Source organism: Oncorhynchus gorbuscha, linkage group LG03, assembly GCF_021184085.1.
Source record: "Oncorhynchus gorbuscha isolate QuinsamMale2020 ecotype Even-year linkage group LG03, OgorEven_v1.0, whole genome shotgun sequence".
NCBI lineage: Eukaryota > Metazoa > Chordata > Actinopteri > Salmoniformes > Salmonidae > Oncorhynchus > Oncorhynchus gorbuscha.
In genome coordinates this window covers 27,317,694-27,342,806 of record NC_060175.1, presented here as the reverse complement: position 1 = coordinate 27,342,806, position 25,113 = coordinate 27,317,694, and the positions used below count along the sequence as shown (strand labels likewise).

The following is a 25,113-nucleotide window of genomic DNA, read 5'->3' as shown; positions in this document are numbered from 1 at the left end:
ATATATACAAAAGTATGTGGACACCCCTTCAAATTTGTGGATTCAGCTATTTCAGCCACACCCGTTGCTGACAGTTATATAAAATCGAGCACAGTCATGCAATCTCCATAGACAAACATTGGCAGTAGAATAGCCTTACTGAAGTCCTCAGTGACTTTCAACGTGGCACCATCATAGGATGCCATCTTACCGACAGTTCCAGTGAAGGAAAATCTTAACGCTATAGCATATAATGGCATTCTAGACGATTCTGTGCTTCCAACTTTGTGGCAAAAGTTTGGGGAAGGCCCTTTCCTGTTTCAGCATGACAATGCCCCCATGCACAAAGAGAGATCCATACAGAAATGGTTTGTCGAGATCGGTGTAAAAGAATTTCACTGGCCTGCACAAAGCCCTGACCTCAACCCCGTCGAACACATTTGGGATGAATTGGAACGCAGACTGTGAGCCAGGTCTGATCGCCCAACATCAGTGCCCGACCTCACTACTGCTGTTGGCTAAATGGAAGCAAGGCTCTGCAGTAATGTTCCAGCATCTTGTGGAAAGCCTTCCCAGAAGAGTGGAGCCTGTTATAGCAGCAAAGGGGAGACCAAGTCATTAATGGTCATAAGTTTGTCATGAGATGTTTAACGAGCAGTTGTCCACATATTTCTGGTCATGTTATGTATATTGTACATGTCATGACTTGCATGATGGACTGTATTTCCAAAGCGTTACTTTGAGTGAAGAGAAAAACATTGGAGGAAGAGTCCAATTGAAAGAATTGATACAATTTGATATATGCATGTTGTTGTGTAATTAATTAATTAATTATCTAAATTATGGTCAGCCCAAACAAATCATTCAGCTGTAGTAAATTACCATAATATCTCAATGACATTTCCACCAAGGGCTGTCATTTACAAAACATAATATCATATTGTGCACTCATTAAAGTAACAATGTATTTCAGCATTATTCTGCATGATTATTAAAGGCTAATGTTAACATGGTCTATGCAAGGCTCTGAATGGTTTTATCAGCAGTGGAAAGAAAGGCCAAATAATATCTGCCATATTTGACAAATGTGAAATCAATATCAAGAGCAACACTAACACTTTTCACCTTAGACAAGTTTAATGAACCTCTATTATATACAGTATGGTGTTGTGTGTAAATTGATTGAATAACTTCAACATTTACATTTAAGTCATTTAGCAGACGCTCTTATCCAGAGCGACTTACAAATTTCACCGTTTCAAGAAGCTATTTGTCATTGTTAAGCAATTCAACTTACCATACATCTCTTTGACTCCATTTATTATTGCACAGGTCTGAATGTGGGGTCTACAGTCCCATATGCTCGGGACTAGGGACTCTATTCAATCAGATCCACTTTAGCTAACACCCGCAGAGCGATTGTTTTGGCGGTGTCAGAGCTTGAACTGTGTTAGAGCTGTCAAATCCACAAGTGGCTCCTGGAATTATACCTTTGCCATTGGAAAATGCACAAAGTCACATTAAGAGAAATCCCATGCAGCCTTGTTTACAAGTTCGAACACTGGAATGTGAGAACACTGGAATGTAATCTACACCTCGATTAGGCTGATAGAATCCCTCATTATTTCTTTATAGCCTTCACTTTCTCGTTCGAAAGTGATCCTACTGAAACAACCATTTCACTAAGGAAGGGTGAGGATTGCCCCCTATTGGCCTATTACTGTTACCACACAAATTCTCCAAAAGTTCCATCCATCCATACATACATATATACATCCATACATACATACAAAGAGGGTATAGTTTGAACAATACATTCTATCATGTTATTGCAGAGTTATTTATTCAAATAAATATGCAATGCATACACTTTGTTTTCCATATTATTTCACATAAATATTCAAACAGGGTTTGTCCATGGTAGAGATGCCAAGGTTGAAATGCTTTTTCTGTTTTGTCTAACCAAAACAATATTACTATCTGGATCCACTGTTCTAAACACCGTTTTATGTCAGGGGTGACAATAGTGATACTCCAATTTATAATTGTCTGTGTTAACTCACTTTGCTTTATAACGCTATATATTCTGTGTGTGTATAGCTAAATAATTTAACTTTATTGTGCCAGCTTGCAAGTCAAGAATTCACTAATATTCATAATAATCATAGTTAATAATATAGAATATTGAACATGTATTATTTACAATCTAAAAAATGTTACTGTATGTGTCAGGTTAAATTGTGAAAACATCTTGAAATATATAAAACTTTAGGATTTAGACAAATATTTTGCAGATATAGAATAAAATGTATCTACTATGCTTTTTGTTGTTGTCTAATCACACATTAGCAACGATACTCTAAGTTCTGATGAAAATCGAAGGGAAACAGTCATGCAAGGTTATTACAGTCAATCATCCAAACATATAATATTAAATGTCATTCTGTACAAGGAGATCAGTCAGACTGTTTAGAAAGTAAAAGGATAGTCACCCCCTAATCAAAGTTTGTCAGATGTTTTCATAACTTCAAAGGTGAGCTATATTCCACACCATCTATTGTGTAGATCCTGCCCGCTATATTGCATTAGGAGAAATCTAAAAGCTATGAAATCCATATTAAGTGGAAAAATGTGTAACGTCTATAGACAAAAAATGGCATGGAACAGAAAGTATGCTAATCTTTATAACAGACCATTATTGAGATATGAAATACTCTCAAACTTTCGATGATTTGGGAGTAAACTATCCCTTTAAGTGCTGAGCAAGAAACAAGTATTATGAGCCACAAAGATTCTTAACTCTCGATTACATTTAAACTAATAAAAAAAGATCAGTTGTCACATAATGTATTTCAAAAGTACACAGCATTACACAGCATTATCTCTTTATGCATTTCCATGGTGACTCACATCGTCAGGTGTCTCACGATGGCTTGTCACCTTCTTTCTTCAGACGGCTGTGGAGGAAAATAACATTAATAAACTAAACTCGGCAAAAAAAGAAACATCTCTTTTTCAGGACCCTGTCTTTCAAAGATAATTTGTAAAAGTCCAAATAACTTCATAGATCTTCATTGTAAAGGGTTTAAACACCATTTCCCATGCTTGTTCAATGAGCCATAAACAATTAATGAACATGCACCTGTGGAACAGTCGTTAAGACACTAACAGCTTACAGATGGTAGACAATTAAGGTCACAGTTGTGAAAACTTAGGACACTAAAGAGGCCTCTCTACTGACTCTGAAAAACACAGGCATGCTGAAAGGAGGCATGAGGACTGCAGATGTGGCCAGGGCAATAAATTGCAATGTCCATACTGTCAGACGCCTAAGACAGCGCTACAGGGAGACATGACTGACAGCTGATTGTCCTCGCAGTGGCAAACCACATGTAACAACACCTACACAGGATGGGTACAGGATCGGTACATCAGAACATCACACTAGCGGGACAGGTACAGGATGGCAACAACAACTGCCCGAGTTACACCAGGAACGCACAATCACTCATTATTGTTCGGAGTTGGTAATCACCTCACCTGTAGTAATCCTCCTGTCCGGGCAGAGGCCCCCCGTGTTGTAGGTGGTGGTGTCCGTGTAGCCACTGCTGCTCCATGGCCAGCCTCTGCAACTCTGCTGACTGGGCGTGCATGGCCTGGAGCTGGTGGGCTGCAGACATCTGGGGGATGGGCCCCTGGAGCTCACGGGGGTACCCTGCTCCTGCAACAGCGGCATAGGCTGTATGGATGTTGATCAAGGGGCACAAAACATCAGAGTGAGTCTTAGTCACCTCACAATCACAGAAATATAGTCTGAATACAGTGAATTGGATGTGTGTGTATTCCCATATAGACAGTCAAGGTGAATGTTATTGTTCCTCACCAAACAGTGGGTGTCGCAACATGTCATGGTCGTGGGGCAGGTCATTGAGCAGAGGGTTGGGGATGGGGCCTCCAGGGAAGGGGAAGCGGGCCAGACGGGGCCCAGGAGCCAGGGGATCCAGAGGGTGGGGCCCATTACCTGGGTGACAGTAACACACATCTAATGAGGCAGGAGAACAAACAATATATAAATTAACACATTTCATAAACATCAGTTAATATTGGGCAGGGGGACAAACTATACTGGTAGCTAGACAGAGTAATACAGTGAGGAGAGTCAGTCTCATTTAATGTTGAGAGAAGAGGCTATCAAACAACATTAAATAAGAATATAAAATATATATATAATACAAATCAAATGTTCTTGTTTTTAAAACGATAATCAATTTGTGCGTACAGTACACACACACAGTACACACACACAGTACACACACACAGTACACACATACACAGTACACACATACACAGTACACACATATCCTGAAGATGAAACAAGACAGAATATAATTGAGTAGAAATGGCCTTACCCTCACCTTGGTTGAGTGGGTCCTGCTGATGTAGGTGCAGGTGTGAGTGGATATGGGAGTGCTGGTGGTGATGCGGTGTGACGTTGAGCATCTGAAGCCTGGCGGCCGGGTCGTTAGCCACAGATGCCATCCTCTCAGCATGGAGCCTCTCAGCAGTCAGTCGCTCAGCGTAGCTTAGCTCTGGACGCATTTGGGGCCCGGCCAGGGCCAGTGCCTGCCTCTCCCTCTCCAGGTGGTTCTGCATGACCGGGTGGAAGTGGCCAAAGGGGTGGTGGGGAGGCCCAGCGATATGCGGCAGGGCCAGGGCTCCATGTCTGGCAAAGTGCTCCATGGGGTTGGCTGATGGATGCATGGTCTCCATCTCTGGGGGCTTGACCTCGAAGCCAGGCTTCATCCTCTCGCGGAGCTCCCTCTCCCGGAGGTTACGGAGCTCCCTCTCTCTCAGGCTGGGCTCGGCGGCGTACAGGCCAGGCATGTGGTATGCCAGCAGAGGGTCCCCGGGGGACAGAGACACGAAGAAGGGGTGGTTGCGATTGTTGGGGGACATGACGTGGGGTCGGGCGTACTCACTGAGGGTGCGCAGGGCAGGGGTGTCGGGGCCAATGTAAGGGGGCACAGCGGCCACACTGGTGGGGGGCTGCTCGAAGGAGGAGCGCATGTGGACCTGGCCGGACAATTGGACATCACTCATACGGCTGTCGTGGGACGAGCTGGACGCTCTCTGGAAGAAGAAGAGGCTCATTAAGGTGGTTCAAATTTGAAAGAAAACAATGTATAGAGTCCTACAGGTATCCAAAACATCCAACTGATAACATTGTTGTACTACTATATAATAATCAGTGGTGTAAAGTACTTAAGTAAAAATACTTTAAAGTACTACTTTAGTCGTTTTTTGGGGTATCTGTACTTAATATTTATATTTATGACTACTTTCCTTCACACAGTCAAAATAATGTACTTTTTACCTCATACATTTTCTTTGACACCCAAAAGTACTCATTACATTTTGAATGCTTAGCAGGACAGGAAAATAGTCAAATTCACACACTTATCAACCGAACATCCCTGATCAGCCCTACTGCCTCTGATCTGGCAGTCTCACTAAACACACAGATTATGTCTGAGTGTTGGATTATGTCTGAGTGTTGGAGTGTGCCCCTGGCTTTCCGTAAATTTCAAAAACAAGAAAATGGTGCCATTTGGTTTGCTTAAAATAAGGAATTTGAAATTATTTATACTTTTAATTTTACTTTTGATACTTAAGTATATTTTTGCAATTACATTTATTTTTGATACTTAAGTATATTTTAAACCAAATACTTTTAGACTTTTACTCAAGTAGAATTTTACTGGGTGACTTTTACTTGAGTAATTTTCTATTAAGGTATCTTTACTTTTCCTGAAGTATGACAGTTTGGTACTTTTTCCACCACTGGTAATAATATAATTGATAACATTGTTGTACTAGTATGTAATAATATCACTGATAACATTGCTGAGATACATAGACATCACGTCAGTTATGTCAAAGAAAAAAAGGAACAGAGGGAATATTACTCACAGCATTTTTGTCTTCCTGCCTCTCTCGTTCCCTCTCCCTCTCTCTGTCCTTCTCCCTTTCTCTGTCCTTCTCCCTTTCTCTGGCATTGTGCTCAACCTCTCTCTTGGATCTCTCCACAGCCTCCTCTCTCTTCTTGGCCAGCTTGGATGAGGCCAGGGGAGTGAAGAACAGGTCTGTTCTGGAGCACGAGTTGTAGCCACGGTCCAGGTGTTTGAAAAATCTGAAATGAATCAAACAGCATATATAGAAATCACACAACAATATTGTTTGAGAACATATGTAATTCAGATGAACAACATCTGTTAACATTTGAGAAACACAATGGCCACAATTAACTCTGTAAAGGAGGCCCATCTTACAGGACTGCCTGGAGTGATGTCATGCAGTAAGTACCGTGCTGATTGGCTGGCATGACTGGCGACGTTGACAACCAAAGGTTCCGGTGAGGGACTTCTGGGTGGAGGGGGCGGACTCTCAAGCTCCTCACATTCATCCAATGGCTCCTCTTTAATCTGGACATGTGACCCTCCAATGCCAATGGGGTTTTCGGGCGAGGGGCGTAGAGAGGGGAAGGAGAGCTGGAGACTAGGGACTGGACCCATGGTAGAGGGAGAAGAGGCAGAGAGGACAGGGTGCAAGGCTGAGGGGGCAGAGCAGGAGGGCAGGGAGGAGTGGGGGTGGGAGTGGCTGCCTCTGCCAGGGAGGTTCTGCAGCTGCGTGAGCACAGGAGGCTGGGGTGGGACTCCCTGCTGCATGGGCAGGGATTGGGGCATGAGCTGGAGGGGGGGTGGAGGGGCACCGGGAGGGTGCTGGTTGGGCAGGGAGTTGAGGGGCTTCAGTGCCGGAGGAGGGGGCAGGTTGGACGGCATCTGCGGGAAAGGGGGAGCAAGGGAAGAAGAGAGGTGTGGTGGCTGCTTGTGAGATGGAGGGATGGGTGTGGTTGGGGGTGGTTTGATTTGGGGCCCGGAGGTGAGGGGGAGGGCCTGGGGGAAGGAGGGTTCCCTGGGAAAGTGAGGAGGGGGTCGCTGTGGGTGGGGGCACTGGGTCGGAGCACCATGGAGGGACAGGGGCTGGGTGGGAGGCAGAGAGCCAGGAGAAGGAAGAGGACCCTGGAATACAGGAGTTGGAGGATGGAAAGCCTGTCCCAGCGGAGGAGGGACAGGTGAGGGGCCAGCGAGAGGGTGAGAGGGGAGTAGGGGTCGGTTGTGTGGGGGACTTGTCTGGTAGCTAACTGACTGACCAGCCTGAGCAGAGGTGGCTGAAGGCTGGGGAGGCTCTGGGGAGGGGGGTTGCCTGTGCCTGTACCTGGCCAGGCTCTGCAGAGGGAGAAGTACCCTGGGGAGGCAGGGATGCAACCCGTGGTGGAGGAACAATCTGTGGGGTCTGTGTTTCAGCAAGGGTAGCAGCAGGAGCACTGACGGTCTCTGCTGCTGCCTGGTGGGCACCCTGGAGCTGCTGGGCAGAGGAGTCGGAGTCACTCTCGTTGCCCTGGCGAGGGCTGGGGATGCTGGGGGAGGAGGAGCGGTTGTCCTGGTCAATGTCTTTGGTGTCGCTGCTGCCGTCGTCCTGGGCACTGCGGCTGTCTGAGCAGCTCTCCTCCTCCACCTCACCCCTCTCTGCCTCAGCCTCTCCATCGCCCTCCGACCGGCACTCTGCCTGTTCACCCTGAGAGGAAGATGGAGACACAAGGTTAGAATTGTTGGTGAGGGGAGGTTCTCATCATGCTAATGTTACCCAAAAAGAGCCACTGGATAGATCTAGTTACACCCAACAATGTAGCTCAGAGCAGGAAGATAAAACATTAACTAAAGAATAACGAGTCAACAAAAGTGATACGTTTCTGAGAGCTGGTTTAGCTTATTTTGCTTCTCTCTGATCTTGCACCTTGTAGCTGTCATTGCTTTCCTATTGTCTTACACTCTGTCTGACCTGCAGTGTCTTCGTCCTTTTAGTTGGTGTTCTCTCAGGCTCCTCTGGGTCCTGGGCTGCACTCTCCCTGGAACGTTTAGTACTCTTTGGTAGGGGCGCCTCTTCCTTTATCTTCTATTAGATGGAAGGAATATAATTCACTTATTCAATTCAGTTCTACATGAATATACAACACAGTAAAAAGTAGTTGGACAAAGGGGAAGCCTTGGTCCGAACAGCAGAAATACAACTAGATGTTATGATTGTATATGATATTTGGTGTACTTCAATTCACAAATGCGCCATTACGGTGCATTCAAATCTATTTCCCGAACTTCAAAAATAATATATGTGTGTGACTGTACCTTGCCAGGCTTCTTTGTGTTATCAGTCTTCTCTAAACAGGAGGTTCTGGATGCATTGGAGGTGGAGCTAGCTCCACTGGGGGCGGGAGAGGGATGGCTACTGGACTGCTGGTCTTCACTGGTAGGAGAGCCGGTCAGCCTCTTGTGGCCACTTCTTAATGAAGACAACTGTAGGGAGAGATACTACTTAGAGTAAGTATTGAAAGATTATATAACAACAATTTAGAGAGAAATATAATTCTGATGGTGGTAGGGAAAGAGAGGGATGGTGGTAGGGAAAGAGAGGAAGGGTGGTAGGGAAAGAGAGAGCGGAGTGGGGGTGGCAGGGAGGAAGGGAGGTATACACAAGATGGGGCTAAGATGGGCGGTTCCCAGGCTTACCGGTGTTCTGCTGCGTCGCGTCCTCATGCCGTGCTTCCCGTTGCCCTCCTCTTCCTCTTTGACAGGTTTGAACATGAAGGGAGGGTCAGCAGGCTTAGGTCCAGGCGGCAGGCGGCCATGTTTGTTGTAGTAGGTACGACAGGTGGTACACAGGAGGATGTTATCCCGGCCTCCGTGCTGCCAGTCCTTAGAGGCTGAAATTAAAGCATTGAATGGGATAAACTTTATTGATCACAAGAGGAGAAATTTGATTTGTCATCAACATAGGACAGAAACATACAGTACATCAGAATCCATTGAACTGAGCACCGATGGCTGGTGGAGCAAGTATGATACATGACATCAATGCAAACCAATAGGATCAATGGGGGAAATAAAGAAACGGACAGAGTTAAGCGATACTCACTGGTTGTGGCACAGTGTCCACAGGTGCCTTGCTCGCTGTCTTCACTGTCCAGGTCATCCTCACTGGCTGAACTTATGTCCACTGCAGCAGAGAGAAGAGATCAGATTAAAGACTATACCCACTGCTATTCATTCAGACAAAGACTATACCCACTCCTATTGTGTTATCTACAGTTACTGGACTAGATGATAGAAAAATACCCTTAGTTTCAGAATGGGTGGCAAGGAATAAGTTAGTCCTAAATATTAAAAGCATTGAATTTGGGACAAATCAATCACTAAACCGTAAACTTCAACTAAATATTGTAATAAATGTGGAAATTGGGCAAGTTGAGGTGACTAAACTGCTTGGAGTTTAGTCATGGTCAAAACATACTGATACAACATTAGCTAAGATGGGGAGAAGTATGTCCATGATAAGGCGCTGCTCTACCTTCTTAAAAGCACTGTCAACAAGGCAGGTCCTACAGGCCTTAAGAATTGTCACACCTGGACAACTTAAGTCGTGGTGTCCGGTGCCACAAAAAAGGACTTAGGAAAGTTGCAATTGGCTCAGAACAGGGCAGCATGGCAGGCCCTTGGATGTATACAGAGAGCTAATAATAATAATATGCATGTCTCTCCTGGCTCAAAGTAGAGGAAAGATTGACTTCATCACTACTTGTATTTATGAGAGGTATTGACATGTGCAAAGCACCGAGCTGTCTGATTAAACTACTAACACACAGCTCAGACACCCATGTATACCCCACAAGACATGCCACCAGATGTCTCTTCACAGTCCCCAAGTCCAGAACAGACTATGGGAGGCACACAGTACTACATAGAGCCATGACTACATGGAACTCTATTCCACATCAGGTAACTGATGCAAGCAGTAGAATCAGATTTTAAAAAATGGATAGAAAATACACCTTATGGAACAGTGGGACTGTGAAGCAACACAAACAAAGGCACAGACACATGCATACACACATATGACAACATACGCACTATACCCACACGTATACATTGATTTTGTGTTGTAGATACAGTGGGGAGAACAAGTATTTGATACACTGCCGATTTTGCAGGTTTTCCCACCTACAAAGCATGTAGAGGTCTGTAATTTTTTATCATAGGTACACTTCAACTGTGAGAGACGGAATCTAAAACAAAAATCCAGATAATCACATTGTATGATTTTTAAGTAATTAATTTGCATTTTATTGCATGACATAACATGCTTTGTAAGTCGGAAAACCTGCCAAATCAGCAGTGTTTCAAATACTTGTTCTCCCTACAGTATATTTTATTTTAATTTGATTTATTTTACCTTTATTTAACTAGGCAAGTCAGTTAAGAACAAATTCTTATTTTCAATGACGGCCTAGGAAAGGTGGGTTAACTGCCTGTTCAGGGGCAGAACGACAGATGTGTACCTTGTCAGCTCAGGGATATGAACTTGCAACCTTTCGGTTACTAGTCCAACGCTCTAACACTACATGACCAAATGTATGTGGACACCTGCTCGTCAAACATCTCATTCCAAAATCATCGGCAATAATATGGAGTTGGTCCCCCCTTTGCTGCTATAACAGCTTCCACACTTCTGGAAAGGCTTTCCACTAGATGTTTGAACATTGCTGCAAGGACTTGCTTCCATTCAGCCACAAGATCATTGGTGAGGTCAGGCACTGATGTTGGACGATTAGGCCTGGCTCGCAGATGGCGCTCCAATTCATCCCAAAGGTGTCCGATGGGGTTGAGGTCAGGGCTCTGTGCAGGCCAGTCAAGTTCTTCCACACTGATCTCGACAAACCATTTCTGTATGAACCTCGTTTTGTGCACGGGGGAATTGTCAAGTTGAAACAGGAAAGGGCCTTCCCAAAACTGTTGCCACAAAGTTGGAAGCACAGAATCGACAAGAATGTGTATGCTGTAGCATTAAAGGGCCTAGCCCGAAACATGAAAAACAGTCCCAGACCATTATTATTCCTCCTCCAAACTTTACAGTTGGCACTATGCATTGGGGTAGGTAGCGTTCTCCTGGCATCCGCCAAACTCAGATTTGTCTGTCGGACTGCCAGATGGTAAAGCGTGATTCATCACTCCAGAGAACGCATTTCCACTGCTACAGAGTCCAATGGCGGCGAGCTTTACACCATTCCAGCCGATGCTTGGCATTGCGCATGGTGATCATGGGCGTGTGTGTGGCTGCTCGGCCAATGGAAACCCATTTCATGAAGCTCCCAACGATCAGTTCTTGTGCTAACATTGCTTCCAGAGGCAGTTTGGGACTCGGTAGTGAGTGTTGCAACCAAGGACAGAAAATCTTTTCACGCGCTTCAGCACTCAGCGGTCCCATTCTGGTAGTTTGCGTGGCCTACCACTTCCCTGCTAACCCGTTGTTACTCCTAGATGTTTCCACTTCATAATAACAGCACTTACAGTTGACCAGGGTAGCTCTAGGAGGGCAGAATTTGACCAACTGACTTGTTCAAAAGGTGGCATCCTATGACGGTGCCACGTTGAAAGTCACTGAGCTCTTCACTAAGGCCATTCTACTGCCAATGTTTGTCTGTGACGATTGCATGGTTGTGTGCTCGATTTTATACACCTGTCAGCAACGGGTGTGGCTGAAATAACCAAATCGACTCATTTGAAGGGGTGTCCACACACTTTTGTATACATAGTCTATATCTTTGTTAGAAAGAATACAATATTTTCCTTGACTGGGTGATGCTGAATGTAAAAATGGCTCCACTTACCCCACTATCCCCTACCAGTCCTAATCTGTGTCCAGGAACCCGGCCATAAAATAAGCTAAATCTTAGAGGAATTGAAAACCCCCGGCACTCACTGGATTGGGACTGAGAAGGGGTGTTCACAGTTGCAGCGGTGGCGCGAGTCTTGGCCTTGCGTGAGGACGGCTGTCTACGGTGCTGACGGTACGGCCGCGTGCCTGTAGCCTCAGGCGTCTTCTTCCAGTGATAGTAGAATGTGATCAACTCCCCCTGTCAACAACACAACACGTGATTTAAGAAGAGGGCACAGTGTGCAGATTCCAATGAAGATACAGATAAAGATATTGAATGTGTTGCTGGAGTGTGTTACAGGTTTTGGTTTTTCCAATTATGTTTTGAGTATGGACTTTAGCACGTATAGCACGTTAGCACGTAGGGCGCGCCAAATGATGTCACATCGTTAGTGTCGTGTCTCTGACATGTCATTAAATGTGAAGACTGTTTTTTTGTCAAATCAATTCTCTGTAATTATTATTACGTGATTAAACTAATCATGGAAATTTAATTAACTAGGAAGTCAGGGCACCACGGAAAATTTTCAGATTACTACATTTGAATTTTCCAAATATAACTCTTCAAATTTTAATATCTGATCAGTTATTCTTCTATTAATTAATTATTATTATTACCTTCCGTCAGTCTCATCTGAACGTCGTAAAATTATTGTTTATCTGCACAAACCCAGACTCTACTACATCCATACACAAATTGTCTCAATGATTTATTTACTAACTAATTAAACAATATACATATTAAAGAATATACAATACATAATAACATTATACAGTAAATACCATCCCTAGTGGACTAAACACAAACAGTTTGGTTATAACACGATAGATTCAGAGAGAAGAGAATGGGGTTTTGGAAGGAAGACTAAGGAACATTGGTCTCTATCAGACCTGGAAAGCTATTCTCACATAAATACATACAGTGCCTTGTGAAAGTATTTGGCCCCTTTGAACTTTGCAACCTTTTGCCACATTTCAGGCTTCAAACATAAAGATATAAAACTGTATTTTTTTGTGAAGAATCAACAACAAGTGGGACACAATCATGAAGTGGAACGACATTTATTGGATATTTCAAACTTTTTTAACAAATCAAAAACTGAAAAATTGGGCGTGCAAAATTATTCAGCCCCCTTAAGTTAATACTTTGTAGCGCCACCGTTTGCTGCGATTACAGCTGTAAGTCGCTTGGGGTATGTCTCTATCAGTTTTGCACATCGAGAGACTGAATTTTTTCCCCATTCCTCCTTGCAAAACAGCTCGAGCTTAGTGAGGTTGGATGGAGTGCATTTGTGAACAGCAGTTTTCAGTTCTTTCCACAGATTCTCGATTGGATTCAGGTCTGGACTTTGTCTTGGCCATTCTAACACCTGGATATGTTTATTTTTTAACCATTCCATTGTAGATTTAGCAGTTTTATGTCCCACTTGTTGTTGATTCTTCACAAAAAAATACAGTTTTATATCTTTATGTTTGAAGCCTGAAATGTGGCAAAAGGTTGCAAAGTTCAAGGGGGGCAAATACTTTCGCAAGGCACTGTATGCCGCTAACGATAGCCCATTCGGAAAAGCAATGAACTGTATTTAACGTGAAGCTGGCTTCGATAATTGAGCTGGTGATGTGGGGCTCTGGTTTGCCCAGTCGATGTCGCCTTCGTCCTTTGTGGAATCTTCCGGATCATCGTGTGACAGGTTCACGTGGTCTGAGAGGTTCATCTCACTCTGGAGATGCTTCCTCGTCGGTCAGTGTTCTCGTACTAGATTTGCACATATATTCAACTGCAGTCTGATATATGCTAGTTTAGTATGCACTTCTTCTTTAGGTGATCAATAGTTCAGAGTTCATATCATTTCACGTGTGGAGCAAGCTCTCACGATCCTGGCCTGTAGAGTTGAAATTAGCCCTTTACAATGTGAAGTCCTCCCGTTTTTTGGAACTGAGTTGGCTTTTCGTCACAGAGGCTTTTATTCAAGAGTTGAAAAGGGGTTGGTTCATCATTTCCAACCAATGTCTATTCACTTCGGCGTGGCTACTGACTTACTTCAACTTTACATGGGAGGCCAATTCTCTCATTTTAAAGGTTAACATCACATCCTTTCGCAAATAGTTTAATCTTACTCATTCATTTTATACAATAATTAGATGCAAGCCTCATAACTGAGGAACCTGTAGAAACAGAGTTAGGGTAATGTTGCTGTATTGTCTTTCATGAGGTCAGGCTTCTCCACCGACCGTTTACACATTCTCCAATATAGGAATATTGTTAAATTCTCAAATTCTGGGATGAGATAGAATTTGGCAGGAGAGTTCCTTTGTTCTACTGTGACCCTCTCTCTCCCATACGGCATGGTCAGGGAGACACGACGTGGTTGTAAAGTCATAAAAACTGCTGTTAACATCTCTGCTAGCCAATTCACTGAAATGGCTAGCGTCATGACATTATGTATGTGTTACACCTGTGCTGATTGCCGTCTCGTTAGTCGGAAGGTATTTCACCTATGCTGGCCCAGGTGACATTTAAGAGTGGCTGGCCCAGTGGTCTTGAGAGATGTGGAGGGTCAACACCTTTTAGTTGGCTCTCCCTATTTGATTTCTGGAAAAACATTCCTTTTTCTGATCTTCCATGTTTTCGTCTTGCTCCACAGTTTCGGTTTGCTTCCTGTCTTTAAATTTGGTATGGATTTTTATTTTCTTTGTCTCTCTTCACAGACAAACTGAATTGGTCCACTCACACTGACAGCGTCGTGAAGAAGGCGCAGCAGCGCCTATTCAACCTCAGGAGGCTGAAGAAATTCGGCTTGTCACCAAAAGCACTCACAAACTTCTACAGATGCACAATCGAGAGCATCCTGGCGGGCTGTATCACCGCCTGGTACGGCAACTGCTCCGCCCTCAACCGTAAGGCTCTCCAGAGGGTAGTGAGGACTGCACAACGCATCACCGGGGGCAAACTACCTGCCCTCCAGGACACCTACACCACCCGTTGTTACAGGAAGGCCATAAAGATCATCAAGGACATCAACCACCCGAACCACTGCCTGTTCACCCCGCTATCATCCAGAAGGCGAGGTCAGTACAGGTGCATCAAAGCTGGGACCGAGAGACTGAAAAACAGCTTCTATCTCAAGGCCATCAGACTATTATTATTATTATTATGTTAAACAGCCACCACTAACACTGAGTGGCTGCTGCCAACACACTGTCATTGACACTGACCCAACTCCAGCCATTTTAATAATGGGAATTGATGGGAAATTATGTAAATATATCACTAGCCACTTTAAACAATGCTACCTTATATAATGTTACTTAACCTACATTATTCATCTCATATGCATATGTATATACTGTACTCTACATCATCGACTGCATCCTTATGTAACACATGCATCACTAGCCACTTTAACTATGCCACTTTGTTTACTTTGTCTACACACTCATCTCATATGTATATACTGTACTCGATACCATCTACTGTATGCTGCTCTGTACCATCACTCATTCATACATCCTTATGTACATGTTCCTTATCCCCTTACACTGTGTATAAGACAGTAGTTTTGGAATTGTTAGTTAGATTACTTGTTGGTTATCACTGCATTGTCGGAACTAGAAGCACAAGCATTTCGCTACACTCGCATTAACATCTGCTAACCATGTGTATGTGACAAATAAAATTTGATTTGATTTGATTTGATTTCTTGGGCAAAATTTTGTGGACACTCGTGGTGGGTGGCTTTTAGGTTCCAGTTGTTGTTGCTTGTCAACTTTTAGTGGACACCCCCATGAGTGTCTTTCAGAACCCCTCCTGGTTGTTGTCAGTGACTCTTTGTTAGTTCCCCATTCTGTTTGAGTGAAATTATTTGGTTCTTGCTGGGGAACGTAACAAGTATATCAGCAAGTATATCAAATAAGAAGGAACCACTGACTGCATTGCAAACAGTTAAGTCTGGTGATTGTGTGTATATTTATGTCCAGTTATATGTCTGTTATGTATAGACAGACATAAGACACAGTATGAGAGTAAAATATATTACACCAGGTGTTTTCATTTACCGTTTTCTTGTTGGGCAGCAGCTCTTTGCGAATCCTGAAGAAATTCTTGCCGTACTGTCTCAAACCTTTGATGAACCGCTTCTGTTGATTGTAAAGAGATTGTCGATGAAATAAAAACAGTCAACAATATACCATGCAGTGTAAACGTGTTTCATATTGTTTCACTATTGTCTATGTTACACAATGGCCAAAATACGTATTGGAGTAACCCGATGTAACCACAGAGCAGCCCTAACAACACATAGGGCCATATTCTGTCTTGAGCGATTAACTAAAATATCTGAGCAAATCTCACGTTGAACCCAATGAATGATTTATGCAAAAGTCAGAGTTACAATGCTCATCTCAATTATAAATCGGGCCCAAGTGCCTAAAATTAAACATTGCCTTTGGACCTGAAGTAAGCATGGTGCAAGGCTGCTTTACCACATCATCCTCTGACCAACATTTCTCAATGAGTTTGGGCACAGGTTTCTTCACTAGGCGCTGGAGAGCTTTAGCTGCATCGTAACGGCTGGCGTGTAACTGTAGAGGGAGGGAGACAATCAAAGATCTACTGAGAAGGGTTCAAGATCTTATTTGTAACAATATATTGTTTTTGCAATTGTTCACTATATTTTTTTATAAAAACATTTCTCTACAATGTTTAAAAAACTAAAACTATAACATTTAAGTGGAAAAAAAATAATAAATGAGAACGTGAAAATGAAATGATCTCATTTGTTCTATTTCATATTCCCATTTAAATGCAGAAAAGTATTCCTGCCCACCATGTTTAAAGCGTTGAGTGTGGTGTCGTCACGAGAGGCCGCCAAACACCCGTCCTCTGTGGATCCTCCGTCACACATCCCTGCAAACGCTGCCATGCTCCTTCAATCAGGAAGAGACATGGAAGATAAATAAATCCTGCTGTGCAGTCAGTCAGGATGACAAGCATGACAAACATTGTGCACTACAGTCGCCTACAGAAGTGTTTTTAAATTACATTATCTTTAACAATAATGACCTGACAGGCTAGCTAGAAGAACTCTGATAGGACAAGTCTTTATACTAAATGACAAATAAAAACCAGCAGCAGTCAAACTGAAACAATTATGTTCTACACACTACTTAATGATCATAATAATGCACTTCACTCTTACTCGCAACACCAGTGTTATGCAGGGCTGACAGACATCAGGTTTGGTATGAATCCCATCCGTTTTTAAATCTGTCAGGGTTGCACCATTCATCACACAAGAGATACACTACGAGTGTAGCCTGGTCCCAGATCTGTTTGTGCTGTATACCCAACAACAACCACAGGAGTTGGCTATACAGCACAAACAGATCTGGGACCAGGTTAATATGAGTGTTGCTGAGTCGACACGAACCTGGCAGCTCTGAGGTACATGAGGAGGTCACAATCATTGACCCCTGGCATCCACACCAGCTCTTCATTCTCTGTCTGAGTCTGAACACCAAACACAGGGCGTGGTTGCAGCTCAGGGAGCTTAGCCTGCATACACACAAATAATACAGACAGATAAAGACCATGTTTGTCTCACTGTCACAGACAGTTGATTACAGTGATATGAGATATGCACCATGTATTTCACAAATACATACAAATATATGTCAGGTTATGGGGTCCTTCTGTAGCTCAGTTGGTAGAGCATGGCACTTGTAACGCCAGGGTAGTGGGTTCGATCCCCGGGACCACCCATACGTAGAATGTATGCACACATGACTGTAAGTCGCTTTGGATAAAAGCGTCTGCTAAATGTCATATATATGACATACTGTATGTATCACGAGGCTCTCAAATTTTGAAACACTAAACCAATGGAGATTGCTATATGGTAAGTTCTCCAATGGGCAATACATTAGAGAGGGACAGCCTGCTTAAAGGGGGTTAATGGACTATTACCTGATGACTTGATCCCACTCTGATCTCCCCCTGCGTGCTGTTCAGGCTCCTGGAAATAAGGCTAATTCAGTTATAACATATAACAGTTAGATATTACATTGTTATATTGTTATTGTGCATAGTATCCTCTGTTATATTTGAACAGAAAAAGTAAAATCAAGAAACATTTTATTAGAGAATCATTGAAAATGAAAAGGCGTAAAGCTCGCTCACCATTAAAAACTCATTGTTTTATTCAAGTCACATGTTGACAAAATGTCACTATCAATTGTAGTATCAATCAAGTGAACAGTGTAATTGTAGGTAGGTAGCCCAGCAGCTAAGGAATTGGAGCATTAGCAGAAAGCTTGACTGTTTGAATCCCGAGCCGAGCGCTAGAAATAAAGAGGGGATTTGATCTGACAACTGAAGGGCTGCTGGGTTCACATCTTAACAATCCCCTACCGTTGGGCCTTTGAGCAGGGCCCTTAACCCCACAACATGCTCTTCATCCAGGGGCGCTGCACTGTAGCTTGACCCTGTGCTCCTCTCAAATGTGTGTGATGTGTGCTATCAAATTTCTGTTGTTTGCTGTAACATATGGACAGTTAAATTGTATTGCATTGTAATGTTTATAACCATATAGCAATGTTAATGTTCTGTTCTAAAACAGAAAAAAACTAGTGCTAGATACATCCCTTTTTCTGACATACTAGTGCACGCAACATGCAAAGGAATTAAACATATTTAACACAAATCACAAGGCAAATAGGCTATGAGCCTAACAAAATCTTAATCCCTAATCCTAGTCTAAATATTTCATATTACTGGGTTAATCTTGCATTTCAATTGGACAGCCGTTTCCTTTAATCCCGCCCATCCATCAGTGAAAGCCAATCTGAATGCGGCTATTACGTTCCCTCCAAACATTACATAAACGAGTGCTGTCTCCAGCCACTTGCAATGCTTATCACACTTGCCTTTTTACAAAATAAGCATAGCCTGAAGCGTGTTGCTTTGTAGTTTATAATAACGCAAACTTTACATTTAAAATAAGCATCCTCACATCGTCATTGTCTATTTACGTGGCCCGACAGTCTCGCAAAATGGAGTATTGACAAGTCTTTCCCGGGAGCCGAAGTGAAAATCGACAGAAACCACAAATCTGTGACAGCTGAATTGACAGATGACAGTAATCCACAATGCACCACGTGATCAATTAAATATATCTAGATACTGAAATATTTTATCCGTACGATAGATTGCTAGCTTTAGCTACATGGATCGAGCTAACGCCATCGCGACCATTGCAATTCCAAGTATGTCATAAAAATGGCAAGGTAAACACAGAAATGTAAAATATTCGCGTCTAAAACAATGTAAAAATGTACGAGGCAACGCCATTACCTTCTCGGACTGAACAGGTCGTCCATGTCGGAGGCTCTTAGTGTCGTTTTTAGGTTGACACTGCCAGCGTAGTGGTCGATACAAACTATGCTATTCCATACTACTCAAAATGGAGGCTAAGAGACGATTTTTTTTCTCCCTAGCACTAAACTGTGCAGTGACCTCAGCCCCACGCTCAGCATTAAAAGTTCCGCTCTCCGTAGATATAACGGAGCATGTGCCGCGGTCGCTAATAGGATAATCTACTGTAGTGTCTACAGAGCCATGCCCCAGAGAGCATCGATACCAAAATATAGAACCGCTTCGAACGCAGACATTATTCAGAGCGCCAGGAAAACTGTAGAGCGCGAGAATACTGAACAGGTTCACACCTGGATACATTATCCAGCTCAGACTAATATTCCAGGAACACATTTTAATAAATGATATAACAATGGCAGAATAGTCACACCGGTCACCCTTATAATACATATATGCTTGACAATCAAAAAAATGCACACATCTTGCAAAAAAGTAATGACCACAGGGAAATGGTTCAGTTCCAAACGAATTGGTTTATTCAACTACCTTTATACTTTCCCAAACCATTGGTTATTTTGCTCTATATTTAAATAGTAATAATAGCAACTCACACTAACCAAAATGTGCCGTAACCTAAGTTTGTTCCATTTGCAAGTAATCATTGGAATGTTTGCTAAACTTATGTGCAAGTGTGTGCCTATATGCCAATGAGTATGTGCCCATTGCACTCAGTTAAGCCAGCGGGTTCCTGAAGTTCTTCCCAGCAAAGACAGCCTAGTCTCCCAATTCCTCTTCAGTTCTGAGAGGAAACAGAAAATACAGTTTAGCACCAAAGCAATATTCAAAACGGTTATGAAGTGTATAGCTTAGACTGCAGTTTATCTTCAGTGTCCATACTCTGATTGCTAGAACTAGAATAGACAGCAACATTTCACTTAATCAAGTTCTAGTACATGCAAATTATTTGGCAAATAAAGATGATTCTGTATAATGGTGAACTAAAATTATACATTTCCCCAATGGTTATGCCATGCAGGATTACATGGGTAAAAAACATGATCAACAAGAAAATAAATCCAGCAGAATAAAAATGACAAGCATCACAACATTACAGCCTAATCAAAGGTCATGAACCCTCACCTGAGAATCTGGTTGTACTTGGCCAGACACTCAGCAGCAAGGAGCCCCAGTCTTAATCTGGACAAACACAGGGGCAACATTAATTACATAGCAATAATGTACAGTAACAAATATAATTTAAAATCAATCATAACAATGATTCCTTTGGGCAGCCCCAAACCTGTCCAGTGCACAGGCCCACCACCAGATCAGCAATGAAGGTGTCCTCAGTCTCCCCAGAGCGATGGCTGACCATCACTCCAACCACTGGACTGGGCCATCTTGCACCTGGACAGGGGAAAGAGGACTCATGACGTGGTTAGAAGTTCACACCGTTGGAACATTGCATCGTGCAAGGCTCACAGACTTACAACTGGCAGGTTGTTTGCCTTGACTCACATGACATAATAACAGTTAATGCTCATCAATGTATAGTATAATTACAAACTCCTAAATCTCAGGTCCCCCCCCCAAAAAAAAAGGGCAAGGAAAAAACTGAGGTCAAAGCTCCTCTTGAAGTCACTATGGAGTATAGATGTGTGTGAAACTTACGTGGCCAGAGACTCCGTCACAGAGCCGATCTGGTTGACTTTAAGCAGCAGGCAGTTGCAGGCCTTGGTCACTGTGAGGTAATCACCCACCACCTGGATCTCCGTGCTGCCAGTGAAGTTGGACCACGCCTCCCAGTCGTCCTGGTCAAAGGGGTCCTCAATGGACACACCTGTCACAGAGCAGTGATCACTGAGAGGAAAGTCATGGTCCTGTACATTAGAGTAGACTAAAACATAGAATAGGACATTGTGCGTCATTTCATTTGCCACCCATAATATTTAACTTTGCCCAACTCCATAGTGTAAACTGATTCACGGAATTTGTGATAAAATACAAAGCTGATCCAGCCAGAGTCAACATTAAATACTCGAAAGGTAAACAAGGACAAGACACCTGGGTAATCCTTGCAGAAGCTCTTGTAGACGTCAGCCAGCTCATCAGGAGTGATGTAACGCTCTGGGTCATCAGGAGACTTGAAATTCAAGACATATTTACCATCCCTGTAGAACTCAGAGGCAGCCACACCCATGCCAATCACCACCTCTGTGTATCCTGCTTTGCTGATGACCTCTGATCAGCTCTAGAGCTGTGGAAATTTAAACGGGTGTTCATTTGTTAGAATAATGTGTTGTACATTGGCAACACCTTGTGATCATGTGGGTGCTACAAGTTAGTGGCTGAGGTGGTGAGTTTCCCGTAGAAAAAGCTGCATCTAAAAAGTACCAAAATATACTTTGTACTGAAAATAAAAAATATATACTTTTGTGATCAAAATATTCTATGATCACATCTGATACCTTCCTTGTTCTCCAGGATGTCATCTGCCACATTGGTGGCGTCCTGGCCGTACTTATTCTTTATGACGTTCTTCAGGTTGTGGTAGACCTCAGCCCCGATACACATGGCCTCCTTGAAGGTGCTGGCACCCACCGGTAGGATCATGAGCTCCTGCATGGCCAGCTTGTTACCTGCGTGAGACCCACCATTGATCACGTTAAAGGCCTGGGAAATACGAAAACCAAGATTTTTATTTGATTTCATTAAATTAAAATATATTTTGAGATATGGATGGGGAAAATTAACTACACGACAAGCTGTAAGACAAGGCATGTGTGAGCGTGTTTTGAGCAACAGTATTTTACTATTACAGTACTGACTTTCACACTTACTCACCGGCACAGGCAGGATGACCTCAAGGGGACACCTTTTTCTGCTTCGCCAGTCTTAGACACCACCAGGGAAAAACCCAGGATGGCGTTGGCACCAAACTTGGCTGATGTGCAAAAAATAAGAATAAATGCAAGTGAAATTGATCAAAAATAACCTCATATGGGGCAAATATTGAGTTATTTAGCCGACAGAACTCATTCAGTGTGACTCACAATCAATGCATTTACCTAGCCAAAACATGTCCTCCACATTTTAATCTGAAACTTACTTGTTCTCTGTGCAATCCATGTCAAGCATGATCTGATCAATTTTCTCCTGCTCAACCACAGACACATCCTGAGATGAATAAAAAACAAGTTAAACACATAGCATTTAAACTGAGGAACAAGGGCTGCATTAACTACGAGTATGTGGCAGAGTGGGCACCTAGACTGTTTATCTTTACCAGGTAGGGTAACATCAACACGAGCAAAGACAACATTCCATGTCATTGTACATCAACTTTCAAGAACTATTATTTCTACTGTACCTGACCAACGATTGCAGGTGCAAGTGCAGAGTCAATGTGGTCCACGGCTTGTGAGACACCTGAAAGGACAATGAAACATTACAGACTAACAGCCTTGCCACTCTGCAGCCATCTGGCATTGCCATCAGCCAGAGGGATTGCTTCCGGTGAAATTAATGAAAACTGCATGCGTTTTGCAACATCCGATGGCAGCGTCCAACCGCAAGAACAGCAGAGATTCAATTCCCGATGGCTGACACGCACATTCATTCCATATTGTGAATTGAAATAATGTGCTCTGTAGCAGGTAGAACATCAGTGATGTTACGCTGATGGCAAAGCAACGCATGCAGTGGAGCTGAAATGTAAGAAGCATTGACAATTGGGGGATTTAGAAAGTAGCAATCCAAGCTACAACCTAGTATGCTTTTTCAGACACTAAAACAAATGTACCTCAGAGCACCATTCAGTTTTTTAGATTGGTGAATCATGCAACCATTACTGTGACAAAGGATTAACTTCACGCACAAGGATGCATTCAGAGAAAACAGATTCCATTATAATCATATTATGCAGTTATAGTATATTAACTCCAGATACACACCTTTCCCAAGGTAGCATGACTTGTCATTGTCCCTGAGCTCCAGGGCTTCATAGATACCAGTGGAAGCGCAACTGGGTACAGCTGCTCTGAACAGACCTGGGAGACAAGAGTGACAGATATAAAATAGTGTTTGTCATGAAAAGTTGGACAATCAACTATAGCAGTGGTACCCAAACTGAGGAACACAGGGTTAGGCCAATAGCAACATTTACCTTTGTCAGTGTAGAGGTCCACCTCCACAGTAGGGTTGCCGCGAGAATCAAAGATCTCCCAGGCATGAATCTTCAGGATGGACATGGTGATCAACCTTTGGAGGAGAAAAGTCTAAATATATTTAAGACTGCTAACCAGAACTTGTAGCGCATGATCAGTCCTATAAACATGATACTTCAATGTCCATTGTGCAACCTCTAGAGCAGGGGTGTCAAAGTCAAATGGACGGAGGGCCAAATAAAAAATTTAGCTACAAGCCGAGGGCCGGACTGTTCGAATGTTCATTGAAAAATTTTTAAATGACGCATATAGTCTAGTGAACCTAATTGAACCTACTGAAAACCTAACAAATATATTCCAATATGATCAGATAAATAAAGCAATATTTTCTTATGGCTCTGTCAGTAATCTTTAATTTTCAACAGACACAAAAGACAAATTTCCTTTATATAAAAATCCCCATAACATGAACATTAAATGAAAGAAACCGGTATTCAAGGCACCATCAGTAGCCTATATTTTCTATTTTAGCAAAAGTGGGCTAAATTTACTTAAAAGAAAAAAAAACAATAGCAATTTTCTATCATCCACTCAACTGAAATATTTTTAAAATATAATTGGATTGAAATACAATAAAATAAAGTGCAAAAATCTATTAATCAAAAACAACACTTTGTTTAAGGAGAAGTAACATGCAGTGAAAACAAATATTAAACTTTAACTTTTAAACTTGAACTGAGTAAAAACTCTAAATATGTGATTGCACAGTAATGTTCACTTGTTTGAGGTTGAGGGTGATACTTGGTGGTGTCCCATCTTTTCCACAAGTTCATCAATGTTCGGGGTAAGGCTCTGAGCTTAGGAAATCCTCAGAATTGAGTGGAGGTGTTCAGCAGTAAGTCGACTTCTGTGTGATGTTTTGTTCAAGTTCATCAAAGAAAACAGTTGTTCACACAGGTATGTGCTGCCAAACATAGACAACGTTTGAGCAGCCTGGATGCGCAGCTGGGGCATTGTGTCGGGGAGGAAACGGGCGAACTCCGCAGCACCCACTGCCGCATATTTTGCCCTCAGTGCATCATTGCATTGGAGGTCAATCAACTCCATTTGGAGGTTTGGTGGTGAGCTTTCCACGTCAACAGCAAATGGGTTACCGAGCAGTTCCAACCTGCTTTTTGTGCTTCAAAGTCAGCAAATCGGCGTCGAAAGTCAGCGGCAAGCATACCTATTTTATCAGCCAACTGTGCGCTCGGGAACGCACTGGTAGAGAGCTTCTCTTTCATGGTCTGGCAGCTGGGAAAGTGGCTCAAATTTTCTTTCCGCATCTGCGTCTCCCACAGAGTCAGTTTGGTTTTAAATGCCTTCACTGTACTGTACATATCAGAGATGACACGATCCCGACCCTGCAGCTGCAAGTTCATTGCATTCAGATGACTCGTAATGTCACACAGAAAAGCCATTTCACACAGAAACATTTCGTCTCGGAGTTGTGTTGTGTCTTTCCTTTGCTGTCCAAGAACAGACAAATCTCCTCACGAAGCTCGAAACATCTTTGAAGCACCTTTCCCTGGCTTAGCCATCGCACCTCTGTGTGATAAGGCAAATCACCATGCTCCGTTTCTAACTCCGTCAGAAATGCCTTGAACTGGCGGTGATTCAAACCTTTGGCTCTGATAAAGTTAACTGTGCGCGTGATGATGCTCATTACATGCTCCATTTTCAAGGCTTTACCGCACAACGCTTCCTGGTGTATGATACAATGATAAGCTG

General features: G+C 42.9%; 1 protein-coding gene and 1 pseudogene across 1 annotated transcript; both read right to left on the bottom strand.

Annotated features, from left to right (window-relative positions):
• Positions 1 to 445: 445 nt before the first annotated feature.
• Positions 446 to 19,446, bottom strand: LOC124030047 (arginine-glutamic acid dipeptide repeats protein-like). Its single transcript, XM_046341563.1, is given in 18 exon segments — positions 446 to 2,936; positions 3,520 to 3,718; positions 3,863 to 4,000; positions 4,389 to 5,109; positions 5,950 to 6,169; positions 6,343 to 7,382; positions 7,384 to 7,614; positions 7,867 to 7,992; positions 8,223 to 8,405; positions 8,604 to 8,797; positions 9,010 to 9,090; positions 11,851 to 12,004; positions 15,862 to 15,942; positions 16,288 to 16,386; positions 16,632 to 16,731; positions 17,235 to 17,359; positions 17,771 to 17,819; positions 19,157 to 19,446. Coding segments are annotated over 18 exon segments (3,801 nt in total). The 5' UTR covers positions 19,183 to 19,446; the 3' UTR covers positions 446 to 2,902.
• Positions 19,447 to 19,669: 223 nt separating this feature from the next.
• Positions 19,670 to 23,427, bottom strand: LOC124019250 (annotated as a pseudogene).
• Positions 23,428 to 25,113: the final 1,686 nt, after the last annotated feature.